Source organism: Mesoplodon bidens (assembly GCF_964165515.1).
Source record: "Mesoplodon bidens genome assembly, chromosome: 7".
NCBI classification, from domain to species: domain Eukaryota; kingdom Metazoa; phylum Chordata; class Mammalia; order Artiodactyla; family Ziphiidae; genus Mesoplodon; species Mesoplodon bidens.
Window position 1 is genome coordinate 42,494,398 of NC_138164.1, and position 23,802 is coordinate 42,518,199.

General features: G+C 45.4%; 2 protein-coding genes and 1 pseudogene across 3 annotated transcripts in view; 1 reads left to right on the top strand and 2 right to left on the bottom strand.

The window, feature by feature from the left end:
* LOC308620770 (centrosomal protein of 78 kDa-like) overlaps nucleotides 1–23,802 on the top strand; it is a 1,829,729-nt pseudogene that overhangs the window by 1,202,521 nt on the left and 603,406 nt on the right. The window lies entirely within an intron of this gene.
* Nucleotides 1–23,802, bottom strand: part of LOC308621085 (forkhead-associated domain-containing protein 1-like) — a gene marked incomplete at its 5' end in the record, with an annotated part of 212,550 nt that overhangs the window by 32,855 nt on the left and 155,893 nt on the right. The window lies entirely within an intron of this gene.
* LOC308620099 (forkhead-associated domain-containing protein 1-like) overlaps nucleotides 1–23,802 on the bottom strand; it is a gene marked incomplete at its 3' end in the record, with an annotated part of 94,750 nt that overhangs the window by 26,686 nt on the left and 44,262 nt on the right. Inside the window, exons 4-9 of the mRNA XM_081239428.1 lie at nucleotides 22,903–23,012; nucleotides 19,583–19,819; nucleotides 7,286–7,409; nucleotides 3,495–3,625; nucleotides 1,169–1,258; nucleotides 38–142 (exon numbers count right to left, since the gene is read on the bottom strand). Of these exons, the coding sequence (XP_081095554.1) occupies nucleotides 38–142; nucleotides 1,169–1,258; nucleotides 3,495–3,625; nucleotides 7,286–7,409; nucleotides 19,583–19,819; nucleotides 22,903–23,012 (797 nt within the window). The remainder of the gene's footprint in view (nucleotides 1–37; nucleotides 143–1,168; nucleotides 1,259–3,494; nucleotides 3,626–7,285; nucleotides 7,410–19,582; nucleotides 19,820–22,902; nucleotides 23,013–23,802) is intronic.

Here is a 23,802-nt window from a genome sequence, read left to right on the forward strand (position 1 = left end):
CCAGAGTGGTTCCCAGGCCGACCTGTCCCTGCCATACCTTGCTCTTTTCCTGCAGCGTCATAGAGATCAGGCTCTGCTCGGTACTGCTCCTTTTCAGCTCCACCCTCAGCTTCCTCATTTCTTTTTCCATGTCATGGATTTGCTGAAAGAGTTCCAACAACAGGGAAGTCAACTTCAGAACTCATTTCATCCGGTTCATTAAGGCAGAAACCTAGTCTGGGATTCACTTCATTCCTTCCCTTGGGGGACAATTCCACATCTTTGAGGCAAAGTAGACTTTCTTTCAACGGATGCAGAGAAAGGGCTGGGTGAGGGAAAATTTGAGTTTCTTTTGAAGATCAGCATGGATCCTGGATTAAACAGTATAAGATACCTATCCACTCATTAGAGTCTCTTTCCTTGGGGCACATTTTTGAGTTCAATCTAAATAAGGGCTGTTTGGAAGACACAATGGGCACAGTTTGGAAGCAAAGAACAATGACATTTTTCTTTTATCTCATTTGAGGCAGAGAAGTGTGCTCCTGACAGAGAGAAGAACACACGTCTCCTTTCCCCGTCCCAGGCACCGTCCTTCCCAATGGATGGAAAACGTATGCCTGGTGATGTGCACGAGGGTTCGGGCCGGTACAGGGGGTGAACATTTATATTGAGTTGTCATCTTTTCACTGTATTGATTTTTATGTTCACCTTCCATACAAGGCCAGTGATACATTTGCTTTTTATTTTGTTTTTATGAATTGTTGTAAAATTGAATGTATTTAAGCAAAAATAATTCAAGAAGAGTTGTGTTAATAACAGTGATCAGGGCCGTGATAAAACTTGTGACAGTGGATCATGAAAGTCTGGGCATCAAAGTCCAGGGGTAGGGACCACGTTGAATTTCTAGCAGCATACGGTGGCCACCTCCCGTCCCTTTCCCCAGGGGAATCCTGATGAGGGGCCTTGAGCCAACTGCCCAGAAAATCTGGGGAGAGTGTGTTTTCCATGGACTTTTCACCCATCTCTTTGAGGCTAGCAAATCAAAGAATTAGGAGACTACATTAACAGACAAACACCCAGAAAGCCCCAGAGCTTGTGCTAGCTAATGAGCCAAGGAACCCCTCCAAAACACTCAAGGTCACAATCTAGGCTTTCAGTGGACACCTAGGGGTCAGGAGGTTCAACGCACGGTTTTGCAGAGTTTTAACTCTTTCTCTTGGGCTTCCCACTTCTCCTTCTGGGCATCTTCCTTCTGTAACTCTTCTTTCAGCACTGAGCACTGTGGAGAAAAAGGACAAGGCCACAGGGGCTTGGCTGGGGGTCCCAAGTACCTGTGTTCACGCCCAGGAGTGTTTCCTGCTGTATAACCCAATCACACCTCTGAATTCTGAGAGGTAAGACCATTTGTGTGATGGGAGCACGGGATCCTGCAGTCGTTCCCAGTTCACCCCTCTCATGAGTTCTGAGGAATAGAGCATCCAAATTCCTCTTCAAAGTTAGCAAACTTCACTGCAGGGGAAATCCAGCTTTGCAGAGTCTGGGTACTTAGGGTGCAGGAATTGGGATGTTTTCACGCTGTGACCGGTGAGGGTGGAGGGGGCCGAGCCAGTGAGCTGGGGTCCATCTTAGGGCTTTTGTGCAGGTTGAGTCTCAAAGACACAACTGCGCCGACTGGTGTGGAGGGGTAAACGGAGCTGTCTTGCCCGAAGGCGGCTCGGCAACAGGAATTAACGGCATCAGAATGGATGTGCCTTCTTTTGACCCAGCAATTCCCACTTTAGGAATGTACCTTAAGGACAATGACTGGAGAAATAAGTAAATCTGTAGTTTCAAGGATGCTCTTCACAGAATTGTCCGTAACAGTGGAAGAAAAAAAAAAAAAGAGGAAACAACCCAAGTGTTGTTTAGAACAGCAGACCACTTTATAACACTGGGTACATCCAGGAGAAAGTATGTAGCTTTTAAGACGGATGATAAGAGCGTTGATTTATTAGCATGGGAAAATAGTAAGTATTTAAAATTTTTAAAAATGTGCATACTATAAATTCACTATAAAATGATTGATTGATTGATTTCTAGGCAATATATAGAAATAAGACTGGAAGAACATACATGAAAATATTAACACTGATTTCTCAAGGTTGCATTTCCTCTCCTCTCTTTTTATTTTTTCTTCTCAATGTCATCTACTTATTTTTCTAAAATTAACACACATGATGTATGTCATTAAAAAAAAAGGCATATCAAATGTTCACAAGAGCAGAACCCTTGGTGGTGACGAGCCCTTCTTCTATTGGCCAGCACAGTCTAGACGAGAAGGGACCTCATTCCGAGGTCAACGAGGAAGGGGAAACGGGGACATAAATCATCCAAATGCATTTCAGGAGGTAGAAGAGCCAAGCAGGTGCTGTCTTTGCAGATTCCTTCTACTTAGCACCACCTCTGCATCCCCTTCCCGTCCCCAAAACACACACACACACACCCCCCCACATAAAACAGCTATAGCACATGCCTGGGAAGACACTCTGCTTGGGAGAAACGAATGCAGAGGGCTTGGCCAGGCAGCCAACCCAGGGCAGAGGCAGAACAGCACAACTAAAACCAGCCTCCCACTTCTCGGAAAACGATTTTGTCATCCCCATTTCACAGATGGGGAAATGGAGGCCAAATAAGTTACAATAAAAGAAAGCTCTGGGATGGGACCCTGGTCTGTCTGATCCCAAAGCTCATGCAGTGCCTTTCACCAGCTCCAAACTGGGTATGGTACTACGTACCAGGTATTACTTATTGTGCCTTTTCCTTGGAACCTCAAGATCTGTTCTCACCCCACCCCCATGCAGACCTAGCTATCGGGTAGCCTCTGGGAATCTCTGAGTTGCCACCTGAGATGAAAGCTTTGAGGTTTTACCTTGATTCACAGAAACAGGCACATCATACAAATACTGAGAAATCGTATCCTATAGAGGCAGGATTCTAAAGTTAGCATTGAAGGCAAGAGTTGCAAATAGTCAGTTACATGTAAAAAACTCTTTGCTTGCCGACCACGTTCATCTTCCATAGAGACATTCTACACACTAAAGTCTAAGGAAGAAATGAGAGTCTGCGTGTTTGCATCTGGATCTTCAGATATTCTGCTTTGAAGACAATTATGAGAACCAGTGGTGCTGGGACCATGATGCAGCCGTGTGGTCATCCTTGCTCACAGAGAGATCGTATTCTGTTTAATGTTAAACTTTGTACTGGCAGTATATGCTCATAGGTGTGTTTGTTGCTGGGATTAAACAAACTCATTTATAATAGGGGTTAGAAAATGTTTGCTGGATTTGAAAATATATATTGCTTATTCTGAGCCACATACACACTGTCCTTTGAAAGGCTTCAGAGAGGTTGGCCACCTGCCCAGCAGCTACCCTCCCTGTGTCCTTGGGCACTGGCCTCATCTCACCACCGTGTGTCATGTGACTCCACTGTGTCTGCTTTTTGCAGCTACAATTTGCTGATGACCCGACACTCACTCTGGAGCTGAGGGCTTCGAGCTGGTGATCCTTTTCTTTGTTCTCACTTTTCAGTTGATTCACCTCCTGTTTTAGTTGTTGAACTTGACCATCCTTTACTAACACGTCTCTTTGCAAAGATGACACCATCTCTGTAAAAGAACCAAACCAAACCAAAACAAAAGACTCATGGAGGTCAAAGAGGCAGGAAGGATTATTGGCAACACCATGGCTGTCAGCCAACGTTTGGACAAGACCTTCCAAGTCTGGCCCACCACCGGTGCCCTCCTAGAACTGGGGAGGCTTTTTCCAAGGGTCCCAGAGCAGGAATGGGAATGAGAGCAAAGTCCACGGAACAGGGTTTGAGGCTTCAGTGAGAATGAGGGGCAGTCAGCACCAGCGAGAGGAGAAGCCTTTGGGGGCCCCTTGTGGGCACAGGCCAGGCAAAGCTGGGAGGAGAGGCCACACCATGGGCCTGGGGAACAAAGGCCCAGCACAGGGAAGGTCCAGGAATTCTTCTCCAGAGGCCAGGAGACGGGCGTGTGGCAGAGGGCACTGCTGGACGCTATTGATGGGGTGGTGGTTTTCACACTCCTCTGAGTTTGGACCCCTCTCTACCACTTATTAGCTTGGTGGTCTTGGACAAGTTATTTCACCTCCCACTGTCTGTCCCACACAGAGTTATTGTAAGGGTCAAATGATGCGGTATGTCCCAAGAACTCAAAGTGGCTAAATTATGTTTGTTACAGGGCGCCTATTATTTTTCTCGGCAGCCAGCTTCCAAAATGGCCCCAATGATCCCTACCACCTAGAATTCATGCCCTGTGTAGCCCCTCCCACCCTGAATAGGGCTGCCATGGGTAACCAATATGATACTGTGGAAATGATGGAATGTTTCCTCCCAGGCTGGGTCATAAAATACACTGTGGCCTCCTCTTTGCTCTCTCTCGAATCACTCACTCCGGGGGAAGCCAACTGCTGTGTCATGAGGACACTCAAGCAGCCCTAGAGAGAAGCATGTGTGCTGAGGGACTAAGGCCTCCAGCCAATAGCCACATGAGCAGCCATTCGGAAGGGGGATCCTCCGGCTCCCCCCGAGGCTTTAGATGACATGACTGATGCCCCAGCTGACATCTTGACTGCAACTCATGAGAACTAAGTCACCCCCCGCTCAAATTCCTGAACTACAGAAACTGGGGCAGATAATAAATATTGGTTGGGGTTTTATCCATTACATTTTGGGGTAACTTGTTATGCAGCAATAGATAACTACTCCATTACTGTAGCACCATTTTTTTAAACATCTTTATTGGAGTATAATTGCTTTACAATGGTATGTTAGTTTCTGCTTTATAACCAAGTGAATCAGTTATGCATATACATATATCCCCATATCTCTTCCCTCTTGCATTGTAGTATCATTTTGAATAAAAGTGGGAAGAAGGGTGCATAAATGCAGTGGTATTGGCTTATCTCCTACAGTTGTTTTCTTGAAAGAACATCAGGCCTAGTTTTAGTGGTAGGTATCAATCAAGAATGTCTATGAAATAAAGCACAAAATGCTCCAGAATTTCATTTTAAAAATGAGCTCTGCCTCCAGGACACAGTTCAGTTACTTGGAAATCCCTCTGGGGCTTGCCACACTTTGAGTGGGTCCAGCCCATCTCAAGCGTTATCCCAACCCAGGTCTGTCCGACTCCCTGATCGGAGAAGGTGGGATCTGAGACAGGCTTGATGCTTGGATGAGGTTTCACTGGGCGACATACGGGAGGAAGGTGAGGACCAGCGAGTTCATCCTTCCATTCCTGGTGCCCAGAACAGCACCTAGCCTGGGGGAGGTGCTCAGAAAATATCTGAGGACATCCCAAGTGAGGGAGGAGCATAAGCAGAGACCTGGGGGTAGCAGGGGGTGGGGCTGGGTGTGATTAAGTTGCAGAGTGAGGCAGAAGAAAAGCACAGATTCATACAGAGATGGGGATTCACGTGCGACTCAATGCTATGCCTGCCTTCTACAGCTGTGGGCATGTTTCCTGCTATGCGCTGGCTGCTTTCAGAGTGATGTGCCCCTCCGAGGCTCACTGCCTCCTCCCTGTCACCTGCTTCTCTCCCTCCCCTCGTCTGTGAGTGGTCCCTCCTCTTCAGGTCTCTAGACATGTCAGTTTCTTCTTAAAAACCTCCACTGGATTCCCAACACCCTTGGAATAAAAACGCAGACCCCCCGACCCTGCCCAGCCTCACAATCCCCTGTTCACTCCACGCAGCCTCGCTTGCCCTTGGCTTGTCCTTGCCCACCTGAAACAGGTCCTCTCTAAAAGAAGGACATAGCCGTGGAGGATGCAGCATAAACTGGTTAGAATCGGCTAGGTCCAAGGGGGTGTATGATTCGACTTCCAGGGGAACTGGAGCCTCATTACAGACTCATTGTAATACATGAGCAAAATGACACATGCACCAGCACCAGGACTCTTCCGAGGCTGACCGTAAAGGTCAAAAAGTGGGTGGTGGGGCTTCCCTGGTGGCGCGGTGGTTGAGAGTCTGCCTGCCGATCCAGGGGACATGGGTTCGTGCCCTGGTCCGGGAAGATCCCACATGCTGCGGAACAGCTGGGCCCGTGAGCAATGGCCGTTGAGCCTGCGCGTCCAGAGCCTGTGCTCCGCAACGGGAGAGGCCACAACAGCGAGAGGCCCGCGTACAGAAAAAGAAAAAAAAAAAGTGGGTGGTGGCCCAATGCCTGGAAATCCCCGCCCCTTCCCCAAACTATTAGAGTTGTCCCAATCCTCCCACTCATTAGCCTATAAAATTACCCAGCCCATAAAAACTAACCGCCCCATATTTGGGGGCCTCTAGCCTTCTGAGATGGCCCACACTCTGTCTGTGGAGTGTGTTTCTCTCTAAAGAAATCCACTTCTTACTTTGTCTTTCACTGAATTCTTTCTGCGATGAGACATAATGAACCTGAGCTTTAGTAAGTCCCGAGACCACATGCGTGATCTCGATTAAAAGATAGTGGGTTCTGACTGGGTTCGAGTTCCAGCCCACGGGCTCAAGTCCCACCTGAGTTCCATGGTTGCACACCCACTAAGCTGGTCCCCCTTGGCCTCCCCCCTTGAAGCGCTGGCCACCACGACACACAGTTTATTTTCTCTACAGCACCATTGCTCTCTGAAGTGGGCTTGTTTATTCATCCGTTTACTTTTATTGTCTGTCACCCCCTCCCAAATCTGTGAGTACAGGAATCTGACTGTCTTGCTTGGCTCTCCCTCCCCGGAGCCTGGAACGGGGCCTGACACCTAGTAGGAGCTCAAGAAACATGTTGAAGCAATGAAGGAATCCAGGGAATCAAAGCTCAGTCACAGCTGTGCGTTGGCTGCCCCTCTCCCAACCCAAGCCCTTTATCAGGGAACCACCTCTGATCAAATTAGAAAATGGTTTCCCTTGGGCCCAAGTGCACTCGGCTGAAATGTGTGAGACAATGGGTGCCTTAAAGGAGTGACCCCATTTTGTCCACGCTCTAGTTTGCACTCAGGCTGCTTTGTGGAACCACCCAAGCCACAAGGCGACCTGTGTTCTCCCTGGTGGGGCCAGTGCTCAGGAGACCTTGTAGCCAAGAGATACCATTCTCTCAAATATTTACCTGGCCCTGCCCTCGGAACTGGGTGGCAAGAAACCTCCACTGAGGGAGAACTCTAATGCACCGACACGGGTGATCCCTGAGGCTGCACCCAGGTCAAGGGCACAGGTGTGCTGGTTGACTGGTGATGTCTGCAGGGGGAGGGCAGAAGCTCTGGGGCCTGAATGCAGAAGGGCCTCACCTGACGTGATGGCGGCGTCCCTCCTTAAGTTCTCAACCTCGTGCTTCAGGGAGGTGATTTCTAATTTTCTCTCAGACAGGGTCTGGCACAGCACCTGGTTGTAGCCTTGCTGTAGGGCACTGATCTGTGGAAGGAGGCAACACACAGTCAGAGGGGGCCAGCCAGGCCTGCAGGACACGCCGGTACTTCTCCAACGTTGGGCAAAGAGTCGGGTTGACATTGGATCGGGGTGTTGGGGAAACCAAGGTTTTCAGTTGTCACTAGTGGAAGGGGCAGGAGGGGCCTGTTCCTTCAGTGACCACCATGTCATCGGTCCTCGAGACACGAACCTTATCTTTGTGGCCACCCAGGGGCTCCGGTGCTGCTGTCTTCCTATGACCTGTGGGTTTTCAGCCATAAATAGACCAGCTGTTGGTTCCAGATCATCCAGCACTGACTGGATGCACAGCAAAGTTCAAGAGCCGGGAGCAGGTTATGAAATGAATTCCCTCTAATGAGAATAGAGGGTAGTTTATACCTCACAGAACACTCCAGAGTTTACAAAGCCCGTTCACACATGCTACACTGATACTCGTCACAGCGTTGCTGAAGGCTGACGTTCCCATTAATGTGCCCATTTTGCAAGGGAGCCAGGTTGAGACTCAGAGAGGCGAGGCCCCCTGCTCGGGATTATGTGGCTGGTCAGACGTGGTGTCTGATTCAAACCCAGTCTTTAGTTGCCTGGTTCCTCCTTCCCAGGTGGCTCTAGGAATGAGCGTGAGAAGTTGGAGGCTGTAAAGCATGGCATGGACTCGGGAGCCGGACTGTGGCCTTCAAGTCCTGTCTCTGCCAGTTAACGGGCTTTGTGAACACAAGGAGGACACCATATTCTGTTTCCTTTTGTTCAGTCTGTACGCGGGGTGATGGTAGTCCCAACCTGATAGGATTGTGAGAAGTATTTTAATAAGTTAACATGTGTACAAGTGCTCAGATCATGCCTGGCACACGGCACAGGGGGATGAGCTGTGACGGTCCTCTCCTCTGACTACCCACGGGGTGTTTTTTTTGTTTTGTTTCGGGGGATTTTTGTGTTTTTTTTTTTTGCGGTACGCGGGCCTCTCACAGTTGTGGCCTCTCCCATTGCGGAGCACAGGCTCCGGACGCGCAGGCTCAGCGGCCATGGCTCACGGGCCCAGCCGCTCCGCGGCATGTGGGATCTTCCCGGACCGGGGCACGAACCTGTGTCCCCTGCATCGGCATGCGGACTCTCAACCACTGCGCCACCAGGGAAGCCCTCACGGGGTGTTTTAGCTTCAGCTTCCCTCGTCCGTCTCTGGGGAAGGTAGTTGGTAATCTTTATGTGTGCATTTGTAAGCCTTGCCAGGCTCACTTAAACGCCAGTGTGGTTGTTATTAAGAGGAAATACAGGGGCTTCCCTGGTGGTGCAGTGGTTGAGAGTCCGCCTTCCGATGCAGGTGACGCGGGTTCGTGCCCCAGTCCGGGAAGATCCCACATGCCGCGGAGCAGCTGTGTCTGTGGGCCATGGCCGCTGAGCCTGTGCGTCTGGAGCCTGTGCTCTGCACTGGGAGAGGCCACAACAGTGAGAGGCATGTGTACCACAAAAAAAAAAAAAGAAAAAAAAGAGGAAATACAGGAATCGTGGGTGGGAGGACCACAGGTCGGCTCTATCTATGGCTGCTGTGAGCACCCTCTAAGTCCATGGCTCAGAGCCCCCTCAAGGGCGGGCCCCCCTCCAGGGGTCTAGGTCTACACGTGGGGTGTGGAAGGCTCTCCATCAAAGGCAACGTTGGTAAGGGCCCGAAAGTAGCTGCCAGGCCTCGGCCTCCACAGAGCAGGTACCCGAGAGGCCAGGGAAGAGAGCTGGGCCTGGAACCCCCTCCCTCTCGGTCTGATGTGGCCAGACTGCTTGTTCTGAGTGGCCAGGACTTTCCCACCTCAAGGTGCACTGTGGGCCTTTGCCCTGTGATTTTTCAGATGTGAGGCCTCAGTACTAACACAGGGACACGTTTATTGGGGCATAAATGCCACACAATCCGTAGACAGGACAAGAGCTAGCTTGTTTTGTTTTAGTATTTTTTTTTTTTTTTTGCTGTACGCGGGCCTCTCACTGTTGTGGCCTCTCCCGTTGCAGAGCACAGGCTCCGGACATGCAGGCTCAGTGGCCATGGCCCACGGGCCCAGCCGCTCCACGGCATGGGGGATCTTCCTGGACTGGGGCACGAACCTGCGTCCCCTGCATTGGCAGGTGGACTCTCAACCACTGCGCTACAGGGAAGCCCCACTAGCTTGTTTTGAGAGATCAAAATGGAAGTGACAAGGAGAAGGGTGCAATTTCTTTTCTTTTCTTTAAAATAAATTTATTTTATTTATTTATTTATTTTTGGCTGTGTTGGGTCTTTGTTGCGGTGCACAGGTTTATTGCAGCGCCTTCTCCTGTTGCAGAGCATGGGCTCTAGGCGCACGGACTTCAGTAGTTGTGGCACGACGGCTCAATAGTTGTGGCACACGGGCTTAGATGTTCCGCGGCATGTGGGATCTTCCCAGACCAGGGCTCGAGCCCGTGTCCCCTGCACTGGCAGGCGGATTCCTAACCACTGTGCCACCAGGGAAGTTCTGGGTGCAATTTCATTGTTCTCCTAAGGTAAGTTTGCCAGATTTAGGGGAGGAAAAATGGATGTTCACTTAAATTAGGATTTCAGATAATGAATAATATTTCAGTGCAAATGTGTCCCATGCAATATTTGGGACACACACTAAAACGAAATTCTAAAATTCAAATTTAACTGGGTGTCCTTACTTTATCTGGCAACCCCACCCGAAGAGAGTTCCTAAACTTCAGTCATTCATATACCACTTTCACCATTTTTCCCATGTCTCTTGGCTAGTCCCACTATAATTTCTTAGCATTTTTCGTAGAAGCAGCTCCCTTTTTAAACTTAAAAACGTGCATTAAATTAAATATAACTGTTATAAGAGTAAATAGAGACTCACTATCTTAAATAAAAATAATCCCTCCAAAAGAAGAAATACAGGAATTTCCCTGTTTACCATCAGACCAGGTTGCAGGCATCACACTAAAAAAAAAAAAAAAAAAAAAAAAACAGATTGGGGGGAGGTGGTGGGCATGCCCAGGTAATGGAGTTCGGGCGTGCTGATATGGCCACCAGATGGCGCGCACAGCCTTTGGTCTTGGTTTGTGTCCTTGGAAATCTTGTCATTATTACTCTGGTAGAATTAACAGAAGTGTCAAGGTCTCACAAGTTTTCTGACTCGTTTCATGCACCATCATGGTTCAGAGTCTAGGACATTTGGGGCAGTTACACTTACCTTTTCCCTGGGGCACCTGAGACATTATTGGGGGGGGGTCTATGATAGAAGTTGCAGGGACACAGGCCACTCTGACCCCCACTCTCCCCAAGGCTATACTTTTGCATGTTTGTGCTTTGGAAACTTTGAGTGAAACAATTCTTTCACATCTTACTTTTCTCTGTTGGGGGGAAATACAACTTTTCCATAAAAGGTCCTTGGAACACTGAAAGTGTTTGTAAGCTCTTCTCAGCTTGATGCTTTTATTTGCATGATACCAGAGATAGAACACACAGAGACAAACTTCCAGAAGGGAAAACATACGTTCCCCTCTAAGACTCCAGTGGTTTTGACAGATTGAAAATATTTCAATCTGAGTGTCAGAGTTTTAGGATTTCGGATTGCTGGAAAACTCCAACGAGTCTTCAAACCTCTTTGATACTTTTACTATCAAAGTAAATATCCATATTGTTTGTAATGGCATAAATTCCAAGATGTTTAATGTCTGTTAAGCTGTGTAACAAAATGGGCACTGAATCATAAGAAAGTTAAGAGTGCTAGGAGGAGTGATTGTTTCAGGATGATAATTTGGCTTCTAATTACCACAGGTGTATAAGAGCACATGGAGGTAAGAATTTTCTAGTGATATTGTAGCAGATCGAAGATCTGCGAGAGCAAATCATTATGCACACACCTTCGGGGACCAGGGAAAACACATAAAGTAATCAGAACCATAAATCAACCTGCCATGTGGCTTACACTTCTGGTGGAATGCCCTGCAGGCAGTAGAATAGTTAAGAAACTAAAATGTCAGTGGATGAAACTCGATTTGAGTTCAAACCGATGGAGCCTCTGGTTCATATATGCCTTGCTATAAAATATTCTTCTTCAGTTATAAGTGAAGCTCCAGGGGTAGGGGCGGCAACAGCATGATGCATCAGTGTAATTATTTCTAGATAATATCTTTGTAAAAAAACATTTTTCCCCCAGATATCGGCAGCCACTTTAAATAATACTCAAATTGGGACCGGCTGATATTCAAAGATACGTGGAAATTATATAATATTCTATGTCAAATATATTTCAATTATTTAAAAAAAGGTATGTGGGGAATTCCCTGGCAGTCCAGTGGTTAGGACTCTGTGCTTCCACTGCTGGAGGCCTGGGTTTGATCTCTGGTCAGGGAACTAAGATCCTGCAAGCCGCGTGGTACGGCCAAAAAAAAAAAAAAGGTATGTGGGAATAATTCAGCCTCATCCATGTACCTGAAAAAGACATGTCATTTTCTCAGGAAAGCTCTGAAATGGGAGAATAACTGAAAGGAATATTTCAGCAAAATTGGGTTCAGTTCAAGAAAAAGGTGCTCATTAATGTGTCAGCTACATGTCAAGGTAGCTGTTTGCACTAATAATCCCTACAGGACCTGTTACTTTCATTGTTTTTTCAAAACCAGGTTTGAAGGAGAGTCATTAGTTCCTTTAAATATTAGAGCATGTATTTGTTGACTTGTTTATTCTGTCTCCCTCACTAGAGCATAACAGGGGGAAGGATCATGTCTGTCTTGTTCTCTGCTGAATTCTCAGAGCCTGGAAGAGGGCATGGCACGGAATAGGCCCCCCAAAATATTTCTTTGGATTAATGGACGGATGGATGGATGGATGAATAAAGAACAAACAAACAGCCACAGTCCTAACAGAGTTCTAGAAGGTTACTGGGCCCAACCTTTGCCTTCATGGAGCCTACAGTATCCTGCTAGAATCTCCTAGGTTCACCATACACAATCTGTGCCCTTTCTAGAGCACCATTTCTAGGACTGAAACTGTGTACCTAGAATCGGTTACAGAGGGAAAGACAGTAAACAGAGCACAAGAGAACAAAGGCCCCCAAGCACTGACTACGGTTTTTTTTTTCTATCTCTTTTTTTAAAATGTTTATTTATTTATTTATATTTTTCTTATTAGTCACCCATTTTATACACATCAGTGTATACATGTAAATCCCAATCTCTCAATTCATCATACCACCACCCCCACCCCCTGCCGCTTTCCCCCCTTGGTGTCCATACGTTTGTTCTCTACATGTGTGTCTCCATTTCTGCTCTGCAAACTGGTTCATCTTTACCATTTTTCTAGGTTCCACATATATGCGTTAATATAGGATATTTGTTCTTCTCTTTCTGACTTACTTCACTCTGTATGGCAGTCTCTAGATGCATCCACGTCTCTACAAATGACCCAATTTTGTTCCTTTTCATGGCTGAGTAATATTCCATTGTATATATGTACCACTTCCTCTTTAACCATTCGTCCGTCGATGGGCATTTAGGTTGCTTCCATGATCTGGCTATTGTAAATAGTACTGCAATGAACATTGGGGTGCATGTGGCTTTTTGAATTATGGTTTTCTCTGGGTATATGCCCAGTAGTGGGATTGCTGGGTCCTATGGTAATTCTATTTTTAGTTTTTTAAGGAACCTCCATACTGTTCTCCATAGTGGCTGTATCAATTTATATTCCCACCAACAGTGCAAGAGGGTCCCCTTTTCTCCACACCTTCTCCAGCATTTGTTGTTTGTAGATTTTCTGATGATGCCCATTCTAACTGGTGTGAGCTGATACCTCATTGTAGTTTTGATTTGCATTTCTCTAATAATTAATGATGTTGAGCAGCTTTTCATGTGCTTCTTGGCTAGCGGTATATCTTCTTTGGAGAAATGTCTATTTAGGTTTTCTGCCCATTTTTGGATTGGGTTGTTTGTTTTTTAATATTGAGCTGCATGAGCTCTTTATATATTTTGGAAATTAATCATTTGTCAGTTGTTTCTTTGCAAATATTTTCCCCCATTCTGAGGGTTGTCTTTTCATCTTGTTTATGGTTTCCTTTGCTGTGCAAAAGCTTTGAAGTTTCATTAGGTCCCATTTGTTTATTTTTGTATTTATTTCCATTACTCTAGGAAGTGGATCAAAAAATATCTAGCTGTGATTTATGTCAAAGAGTGTTCTTCCTATGTTTTCCTCTAAGAATTTTAGAGTGTCTGGTCTTACATTTAGGTCTCTAATCCATTTTGAGATTATTTTTGTGTATGGCGTTAGGGAGTGTTCTAATTTCATTCTTTTACATGTAGCTGTCCAGTTTTCCCAGCACCACTTATTGAAGAGACTGTCTTTTCTCCATGGTATATCTTTGCCTCCTTTGTCATAGGTAAGTTGAGCATAGGTGCGTGGGTTTATCTCTGGGCTTTCTATTCTGTTCCATTGACCTATATTTCTGTTTTTGTGCCAGTACCATATTGTCTTGATTACTGTGGCTTTGTAGTATAGGCTGAAGTTAGGGAGTCTGATTCCTCCAGCTCCATTTTTTTCCCTCAAGACTGCTTTGGCTATTCGGGGTCTTTTGTGTCTCCACACAAATTTTAAGCTTTTCGGTTCTAGTTCTCTAAAAAATGCCATTGGTAATTTGATAGGGATTGCATTGAATCTGTAGATTGCTTTGGGTAGTAGAGTCATTTTCACAATATTGATGCTTCCAATCCAAGAACATGGTATATCTCTTCATCTGTTGCTATCATCTTTAATTGCTTTCATCAGTGTCTTACAGTTTTCTGCATACAGGTCTTTGTCTCCCTAGGTAGGTTTATTCCTAGGTATTTTATTATTTTGTTGCAGTGGTACATGGGAGTGTTTCCTTAATTTCTCTTTCAGATTTTTCATCATTAGTGTATAGGAATGCAAGAGATTTCTGTGCATTCATTTTGTGTCCTGCAACTTTACCAAGTTCATTGATTAGCTCTAGTAGTTTTCTCGTGGCATCTTTAGGATTCTCTCTGTAGAGTATCCTGTCATCTGCAAACAGTGACAGTTTTACTTCTTCTTTTTCAATTTGGATTCCTTTTATTGCTTTTTCTTCACTGATTGCTGTGGCTAGGACTTCCAAAACTATGTTGAAGAATAGTAGTGAGAGTGGACATCCTTGTCTTGTTCCTGATCTTAGAGGAAATGCTTTCAGTTTTTCACCATTGAGAATGATGTTTGCTGTGGCTTTGTCATATATGGCCTTTACTATGGTGAAGTAGGTTCCCTCTATGCCCACTTTCTGGAGAGTTTTTATCATAAATCAGAGTTGAATTTTGTCAAAAGCTTTTTCTGCATCCATTGAGATGATCATATGGTTTTTCTTTTTCAATTTGTTAATATGATGTATCACATTGATTGATTTGCATATATTGAAGAATCCTTGCCTCTCTGGGGTAAATCCCACTTGATCATGGTGTATGATCCTTTTCATGTGTTGCTGGATTCTGTTTGCTAGTATTTTGTCGAGGAGTTTTGCATCTATATTCATCAGTGATATTGGTCTGTAATTTTCTGTTTTTGTAGTGTCTTTGTCTGGTTTTGGTATCAGGGTGATGGTGGCCTCAGAGAATGAGTTTGGGAGTGTTCCTTCCTCTGCAATTTTTTGGAAGAGTTTGAGAAGGATGGGTGTTAGCTCGTCTCTAAATGTTTGATAGAATTCACCTGTGAAGCCTTCTGGTCCTGGACTTCTGTTTGTTGGAAGATTTTTAATCATAGTTTCAACTTCATTAGTTGTGATTGGTCTGTTCATATTTTCTATTTCTTTCTGCTTCAGTCTTGAAAGGTTATAACTTTCTAAGAATTTGTTCATGTCTTCCAGGTTGTCCATTTTATTGGCATAGTGTTGTTTGTAGTTGTCTCTTAGGATGCTTTGTATTTCTGCGGTGTCTGTTGTAACTTCTTTTTCCTTTCTAATTTTATTGATTTGAGTCCTCTCCCTCTTTTTCTTGATGAGTCTGGATAATGGTTTATCAATTTTGTTTAACTTCTCAAAGAACCAGCTTTTAGTTTTATTGATCTTTGCTATTGTTTTCTTTGTTTCTATTTCATTTATTTCTACTCTGGTCTTTATGATTTCTTTCCTTCTGCTAACTTTGGGGTTTCTTTGTTCTTCTTTCTCTAGTTCCTTTAGGTGTAACGTTAGATTGTTTATTTGAGATTTTTCTTGTTTCTTGAGGTGGGCTTGTATAGCTATAAACTTCCCTCTTAGAACTATGGGATGCTTTTGCTGCATCCCATAGGTTTTGGATCGTCGTGTTTTCATTGTCATTTGTCTCTAGGTATTTTTTGATTTCCTCTTTGATTTCTTCAGTGATCTCTTGGTTATTTAGTAACGTACTGTTTAGCCTCCATGTGTTTGTGTTTTTTACAGGTTTTTCCCTGTAATTCATTTCTAATCTCATAGCATTGTGGTCAGAAAAGATGCTTGATATGATTTTAATTTTCTTAAATTTCCTGAGGCTTGATTTGTGACCCAAGATGTGATCTATCCTGGAAAATGTTCCGTGCGCACTTGAGAAGAAAGTGCAATCTGCTGTTTTTGGATGGAATGTCCTACAAATATCAATTAAATCTATCTGGTCTATTGTGTCATTTAAAGCTTGTGTTTCCTTATTAATTTTCTCTTTGGATGATCTCTCCATTGGTGTAAGTGAGGTGTTCAAGTCCCCCACTATTATTGTGTTACTGTTGATTTCCTCTTTTAGAGCTGTTAGCGATTGCCTTATGTATTGAGGTGCTCCTATGCTGGGTGCATATATATTTATAATTGTTATATCTTCTTCTTGGATTGATCCCTTGATCATTACGTAGTGTCCTTCCTTGTCTCTTGTAACATTCTTTATTTTAAAGTGTATTTTACCTGATATGAGTATTGCTACTCCAGCTTTCCTTTGATTTCCATTTGCATGGAATATCTTTTTCCATCCCCTCACTTTCAGTCTGTATGTGTCCCTAGGTCTGAAGTGGGTCTCCTGTAGACAGCATATAGATGGGTCTTGTTTTTGTATCCATTCAGCAACCCTGTGTCTTTTGGTTGGAGCACTTAATCCATTCGCGTTTAAGGTAATTATCGATATGTGTGTTCCTATGACCATTTTCTTAATTGTTTTGGGTTTGTTTTTGTAGGTCCTTTTCTTCTCTTGTGTTTCCCACTTAGAGAAGTTCCTTTAACATTTGTTGTAGAGCTGCTTTGGTGGTGCTGAATTCTCTTTGCTTTTGCTTGTCTGTCAAGCTTTTGATTTCTCCATTGAATCTCAATGAGAACCTTGCTGGGTAGAGTAATCTTGGTTGTAGGTTCTTCCCTTTCATCACTTTAAGTATATCATGCCACTCCCTTCTGGCTTGTAGAGTTTCTGCTGAGAAATCAGCTGTTAACCTTCTGGGAGTTCCCTTGTATGTTATTTGTCATTTTTCCCTTGCTGCTGTCAATAATTTTTCTTTAATTCTTGCCAAGTTGATTACTATGTGTCTCGGTGTGTTTCTCCTTGGGTTTCTCCTGTATGGGACTCTCTCTGCTTCCTGGACTTGGGTGGCTATTTCCTTTCCAATGTTAGGGAAGTTTTTGACTATAATCTCTTCAATATCTTCTCGGGTCCTTTCTCTCTCTCTTCTCCTTCTGGGACCCGTATAATGTGAACGTTGTTGTGTTTAATGTTGTCCCAGAGTTCTCTTAAGCTGTCTTCATTTCTTTTCATTCTTTTTTCTTTATTCTGTTCCGCAGCAGTGAATTCCACCATTCTGTCTTCCAGGTCACTTATCCGTTCTTTTGCCTCAGTTATTCTATTGATTCCTTCTAGTGTGTTGTTTTTTTGTTGTTGTTGTTATTGTATTGTCCATCTCTGTTTGTTTGTTCTTGAATTCTTCTAGATCTCTGTTAAACGTTTCTTGCATCTTCTCGATCTTTGCCTCCATTCTTTTTCTGACGTCCAGGATCATCTTCACTATCATTATTCTGAATTCTTTTTCTGGAAGGTTGCCTATCTCCATTACATTTAGTTGTTTTTCTGGGGTTTTATCTTGTTCCTTCATCTGCTACATAGCCCTCTGCCTTTTCATCTTGTCTGTCTTTCTGTGAATACGGTTTTTGTTCCACAGGCTGCACGCTTGTAGTTCTTCTTGCTGCTGCTCTCTGCCCTCTGGTGGATGAGGCTATCTAAGAGGCTTGTGGAAGTTTCCTGATGGGAGGGACTGGTGGTGGGTAGAGCTGGCTGTGGCATTGGTAGGCAGAGCTCAGTAAAACTTTAATCTGCTTGTCTGCTGATGGGTGGGTCTGGGTTCCCTCCCTGTTAGTTGTTTGGCCTGAAGTGACCCAACACTGGAGCCTACCCAGGCTCTTTGGTGGAGCTAATGGCAGACTCTGGGAGGGCTCATGCCAAGGAATACTTCCCAGAACTTCTGCTGCCAGTGTCCTTGTCCCTTGGTGAGCCACAGCTGTCCCCTGCCTCTGCAGGAGACCCACCAACACTAGCAGGTAGATCTGGTTCAGTCTCCTATGGGGGTCACTGCTCCTTCCCCTGGGTCCCAATGCACACACTACTTTGTGTGTGCCCTCCAAGAGTGGAATCTCTCTTTCCCCCAGTCCTGCCAAAGTCCTGCAATCAAATCCCACTAGCCTTCAAAGTCTGAGTCTCTAGGAATTCCTCCTCCCATTGCTGGACCCCCAGGTTGGGAAGCCCGACGAGGGGCTCAGAACCTTCACTCCAGTGGGTGGACTTCTGTGGTATAAGCGTTCTCCAGTTTGTGAGTCACCCACTCAGCAGTGATGGGATTTGATTTTATTGGGATTGTGCCCCTCCTACTGTCTCAGTGCGCCTTCTCCTTTGTCTTTGCATGTGGGGTATCTTTTTTGGTGAGTTCCAGTGTCTTCCTGTCGAAGATTGTTCAGCAGTTAGTTGTGATTCCAGTGTTCTCGAAAGAGGGAGTGAGAGCATGTCCTTCTACTCCGTCATGTTGAACCAAACCTGACTACGGTTTTAAGCAGAATTATGCACTGAGGCCAAAATTCATCAATGACCTATTGCTTTTTTATCAACTTTGTTGAGATATAATTTATGTACAAGATCAGGGGCCAATTTTAAAGTAGTTCTTTAAAACTTAAAAAAAAATTTTTTTTTCTTTTGGATTTAGTTTCAGGAGGAAGGAAGTTGACTGGTAAATCCAGACATTCTGGGTGGAGATTTTTTGGTGACATTCCCTATAAATGAACCAGCAGCTGCCTTCAGGGTGTGATAAAGGCCTCAGTGTTTGGAACACTGTGGGGTTCCTCCTCCCCACCTCCAGCTCTTTCTGGCTGGGTCCGGGTGGGTGTGAGAAGTGGTCACTGAAGCGACAGGAGTTGGGTGGAAATGCAAAGCGGGTGTGAAAGCATGAGGTGTACAAGGTGGCAGAGCTGAGCCCAAGTCACATCACTGCCTCTCACTTGCTGTGCAAGCTGTAACAAGCTCCTGGGCATCTCTGAGCGTGCCTCAGTCTCCTCATCTGTAGAATGGCAAGTGTCAGAAGACTGAGGTTTAACTAGCTAATGAGGGGACTTCCCTCATGGTGCAGTGGTTAAGAATCCCCCTGCCAATGCAGGGGACAGGAGTTCGAGCCCTGGTCCAGGAAGATCCCACATGCTGTGGAGAAACTATGCCCGTGGGCCACAACTACTGAGCCTGCACTCTAGAGTCCGCGAGCCACAGCTACTGAAGCCCTCATGCTGCAACTACTGAAGCCCACGTGCCTAGAGCCCATGGTCTGCAGCAAGAGAAGCCACTGCAATGAGAAGCCCATGCACCACAGTGAAGAGTAGACCCTGCTCACTGCAACTAGAGAAAGCCCGTGCACAGCAACGAAGACCCAATGCAGCCATAAATAAATAAATTAAATAAATAAAATAAAATAAATAAATAAATAAATAAATAAGCTAATGCACCAAAAGCACCTGCACCGGGGCCTGAACATGGTAGGCACTTAATGAAATCTAATATTGTTCTTACAAGGCTAGAAACTTGCCAACCCTGCACTCCCTGTACTCCTCACCATGCTGTGCTCACTGCCCATTTCTAACTACCCGGTTGGCTCCCCCCAGGCTCTACCTGAGAGCTGTCACCCTGTGTTGTGACCGCAAGGCCCCGACCCACTTGTCTCTGAGCCCTACCTGGTTTTTCAAGCTCTGGATCTCTCTCTGTTGGGCATCGTCCTCTTCATGCAGAACCTGAAACTTGGGTGGGCTCACCCTCTCCTTCTGCCTGGAGGCGGCTGTTTCCAACAGCTTCTGCCTCAGGTTGGCCACTTGGTTCTGCAGGCTTGCTATCACGGTGTCTTTGTATTTAGATTCAAGTTCAAAATCGGAGAGACGGCTGACTTCTTTTCCCAGCAGCAGAATTATTTCATCCTGGGTGGAGGCCAGATGGGAAATTTACTAGGTGTGGGTCTGGGTGTAAGACTGAGCCCATTTAAAGAAAGACAGGAAAAATATGGTATCATTCTTTGGGAAGGTGAGGGCAGGCAGGGAGGGAAAAAGCAGACTTTCAAGGCTATCTCTGTCACTTGGAAAATCTCATAGAGACAAGAATTGGGTTAAAATGAGGTAATTGTATATAGACCCCTGTAATGGATGTCTATACCTCACAGGTACGGAAACTTTCCTTTCCCCGAGAATTAGACTTTCATATTAAGAACAACCATCCCACTTGGGAACTTTTGTTGCTAGAAAGTTTACTTAGAGTGTTTTCATTTATAATATTCAGCCTAGCACACTGGGGACCTAAAAAGGTAGTTAGGAAAACAACATTCTGTTTGACCACATTCTGCCTATAATGAGGGTTATTTGTTTTAACTTAAAACATTCTGAACTATTTGTTTTCCCTTTCCTCTCTTCTAATATTTCCTGCCTCTTTTGGCTATTCATGTATGAATTTTTTCCAGGTAACTCAATCTGGAAAGTAAATGAGACAGGAATACTGATTTATTTGCATGGGCTCATGTAAACTTTTGGCTGGAAAAACAAAATTGCTGGTAGACTGTACCCACAGGTATAATTAACCCTGTCCTCCATCTCTCCAGTGATAAAGCTCTGCAGCCAAAGAATTGGTTAGGTTTTCCAAAAAAGGAAAAAAAAATTCCCCCAAACTTCTCACCAGACGTTATCAATAAAATGTCAGAAAAACTGAAGAAGAAGAAGAAGAAGAAATTCCCCAGAGGCCTTTTCCAAAGCAGTCGCAGGAGGAGGTAAACGGGCAATTTCTGGGCCAGCTCATTCCCAGGAGAGCCGTGCAGTCAGCCTCACGACCTGCTAGCTCCGTGACCTGGGGAAGGACAGGGTCTCGCTCATGAGAAAGCCTGTCTGACACAGCCAGCTGCTGCCAGGGGCCTTCCTTTGGGTCCTTGTGAAAGGTGGTGGCAAAACTTCAAGAGAGAGCATCAGACATATTCCCTACTCCTGGGCAGTTTCCCCTGTTTCACCCTGTTATGATCAGCCAGGTGCTTATTCATTTTTCATGCAACAAACATTCATCGGGCAGCAACTAAGTGCCAGGCCCCGTGCCAGTGCTGGAATATAAGAAGTTTGCAGAGGGCAGTGGACAGCTGTGGGTTCTGCTTTCCTGCTGAGGGTCCCCTTGCCCTTCTTGGAGGGAGTGTTCCTCCTTCCATTTGGTCTGGGTAGGACTGTCAGTCATGTGCCCTGCTCCTTCCTGTCCCACCTCCCCATGTGCATGTGGCCCAAGCTGGTCAATCAGAGATTTCACACATCGATTACAGAGGGAGAGGATCTTGCCTTCTTTTGGATCATGTAGGCATGTTTGCCTCAGTTTGTCTTTTCTAACACACAAAGCCAGCCTTATGAAGAAAGCCAGACACTGAGGGAAACAGAGGGGAGAAGTTGGTAGTGGGGAGGTGTTCTGATGACATTATTCAAGCTCCTGGATCTAGCCATACCTGAAGCTAGTGGCCCTTTAAATTTTCCAATAAGATGAGCTAATCAATGCTCCCCCTCAAGCTAATTTGTTTATTGTCACTTGAAGGAGTCCTGGCAAGTCAGGGTATAAACGACTTATCAAGAGAAAGAATTATTTCTATTATAAATAGAAAAAATGATAAATGGCTTATAAAAATTTTCTATAAATAGAAAAAATTATAGTGGTTGCACTATATTTCCAAGTTAAAATTGAGGCAGGTTGAAAAATGGCTACAAATACTTTGCAGTTTTGCCATCCAGTCTATTTCCCCACCCTCTAGTCTGGGCTGGCCCCGTGACTAGCTTTAACCAACGGAATGGAGTGGAAGTGATGCTGCATGATCTCCAGGCAAGTTCTTACAGGCTGTGCAGCTTCTGCTCTGGCCCCCTGGGAACCCCGAGACCACCGTGCTGTGATGAAAAGGCACATGCACAAAGGGGCGCACCAGTCCAGGCGTCCTGGCTGAGGCCCTAGATGTGGGAAGGAGGCCAATGGAGACCGACCACCAGCCTGGCCAAGCCAGCGGCTGACTGAGGCCGCATGAGTGAGGCCAGGGGACACGAGCAAAGGAACCTTCCAGGTCAACCCATAGATTCTGGGGAATAATGAATTGCTGTTTGAAGCCGCTAAGTTTTGGGATGGCTTGTTACACAGCGATAAATACAGAATCTGAGTGTGGCTTCTCGCCTTTCTGCAACATTTTTCAGAGTCTGGTCCCAGGATGCCTGGGTTGGAACCCCCTGCCTCCTGAAGGTTTGGATTTCCGTGTCTGACAAGAACCCCAGGTAGGTCTGCTCCTCACAAACTCTGAGAATTGCTGCAGGAGCAGGCCCTGGCCCTGAAGGAAAGCGAGATATTATAGACTCCTTCTTTTAGAGTAACTTTCGAGTTGTGTCTAAGTGGGGAGAAATTGACCTGGGCTCTTCCCAGGATGGCTTGAATCCACCTGTTCTGCTCGCATCCCTGCTTTAAACCTCTCTGGTTCTTTAACGAGTCTCTCGGCCCACGCCTCCCTGACTTCAGGGCTCACGTCCTCCTGCAAGGAACGTGTTTTTGCATCACTGTTCCATCACTGAAGGTTGACCAAGTGATTACTGTGTGGGAGTTAGAAGTACCCGCTGAGAAGCTAACCAGACCTCGCTTTGAATCCTAACACTGCTCCTTGCACTGGGCAGCCTTGAACACATTACTGAACCTCTCTGAGATTCAGTTTCCTCATCTGCAAAGTGAGGGTGATGCAATCTTTTTTGAAGATGGTGAAGATTAACGAGCTAATAAATGTCAAGTGTACAGGACATGGCCCAGCACAGAGTAGGTGCTCAGTACCTTGTAGTTGTAGATGTTATTTGGGATAAAGTGAGCAGTGGCCAAACCTGGCTGAATGTCTTGGGAGGAAGAGGTGGTTTCTTGGAAGTAGGAAAAAGGGACAGTCCTTGAGACACAGAGAACAAGAGGCAGTGGCAATCTCTCCATGGTCCCTCTTGCTGCTGTAGCTCTGTGCTTCCCCAAGACCCCTCACCTTATCGTGCTGGGACAGGTCCTGGTCCACAAAAATTTCTCTGTAGGGCCCTGTCCCAGGACTTTCCTCGGCCACTGATTGTTCCGACAGTTCCGCGGCGTTGGTCCACACTAACACACAAGGTCAACAGAGAAGGCAGAGGAGACAGTGAGTTTCCCCAAAGTCTTAAAAAATATTTTCAGATTAACCTTCACATTCATGAGACTTATGCACTGAAAGCATTACAGGAGGACTGGAAAGGGTAAGAGCTGCCTCATTTCTCTTCCCCAGCGTTAACTGCACTGATGCACTGTGGTGTGTCTCTTTCCAGACTTTTTTCTATGCTGCATAAGAGCTGAGGACCTTGGGCAAGTCATTTGCTCTCTCTAAGCCTTCGTTTCCACATACATAATTCAGGATCCCTGATAGTCTCTGTTATAAAGGGCTATCTGGAGATTAAATAGAATAATGATATAGAGCAGGGCTTGGCAAACTATGGCCCTGTGGCCAAATCTGGCCTTCTGCCTATGTTTGTAAATAAAGTTTTATTGCAACATAGCCACAGTGATCATTTACATATTATTTATGGCTGCTTTCTAGCTACAAAGGCAGAGCTGAGTAGTTGCAGCAGAGACCATGTGACCCACAAGTACTAAAGTATTTACTATCTGGCTCTTTACAGGAAAAGTTTGCTGACCCCTCAAGTAGAGCATTTAGCTCTAAACATTAGCTATATATTTTTTTATTGCAGCCATATCTTTTCAAAAAACAAAAATGCATTTACATGATAGAGATTCTTATCCAGCTTACTTTTCAGCTAACAATATCAAAAACATCTTCCCATGTCAGTATTTGTAGCTGTACTTGGTTCTTTTCCAGGGTAGCATTGTGGTCCATTGTACAAGTGTGCCAAATGTGTTT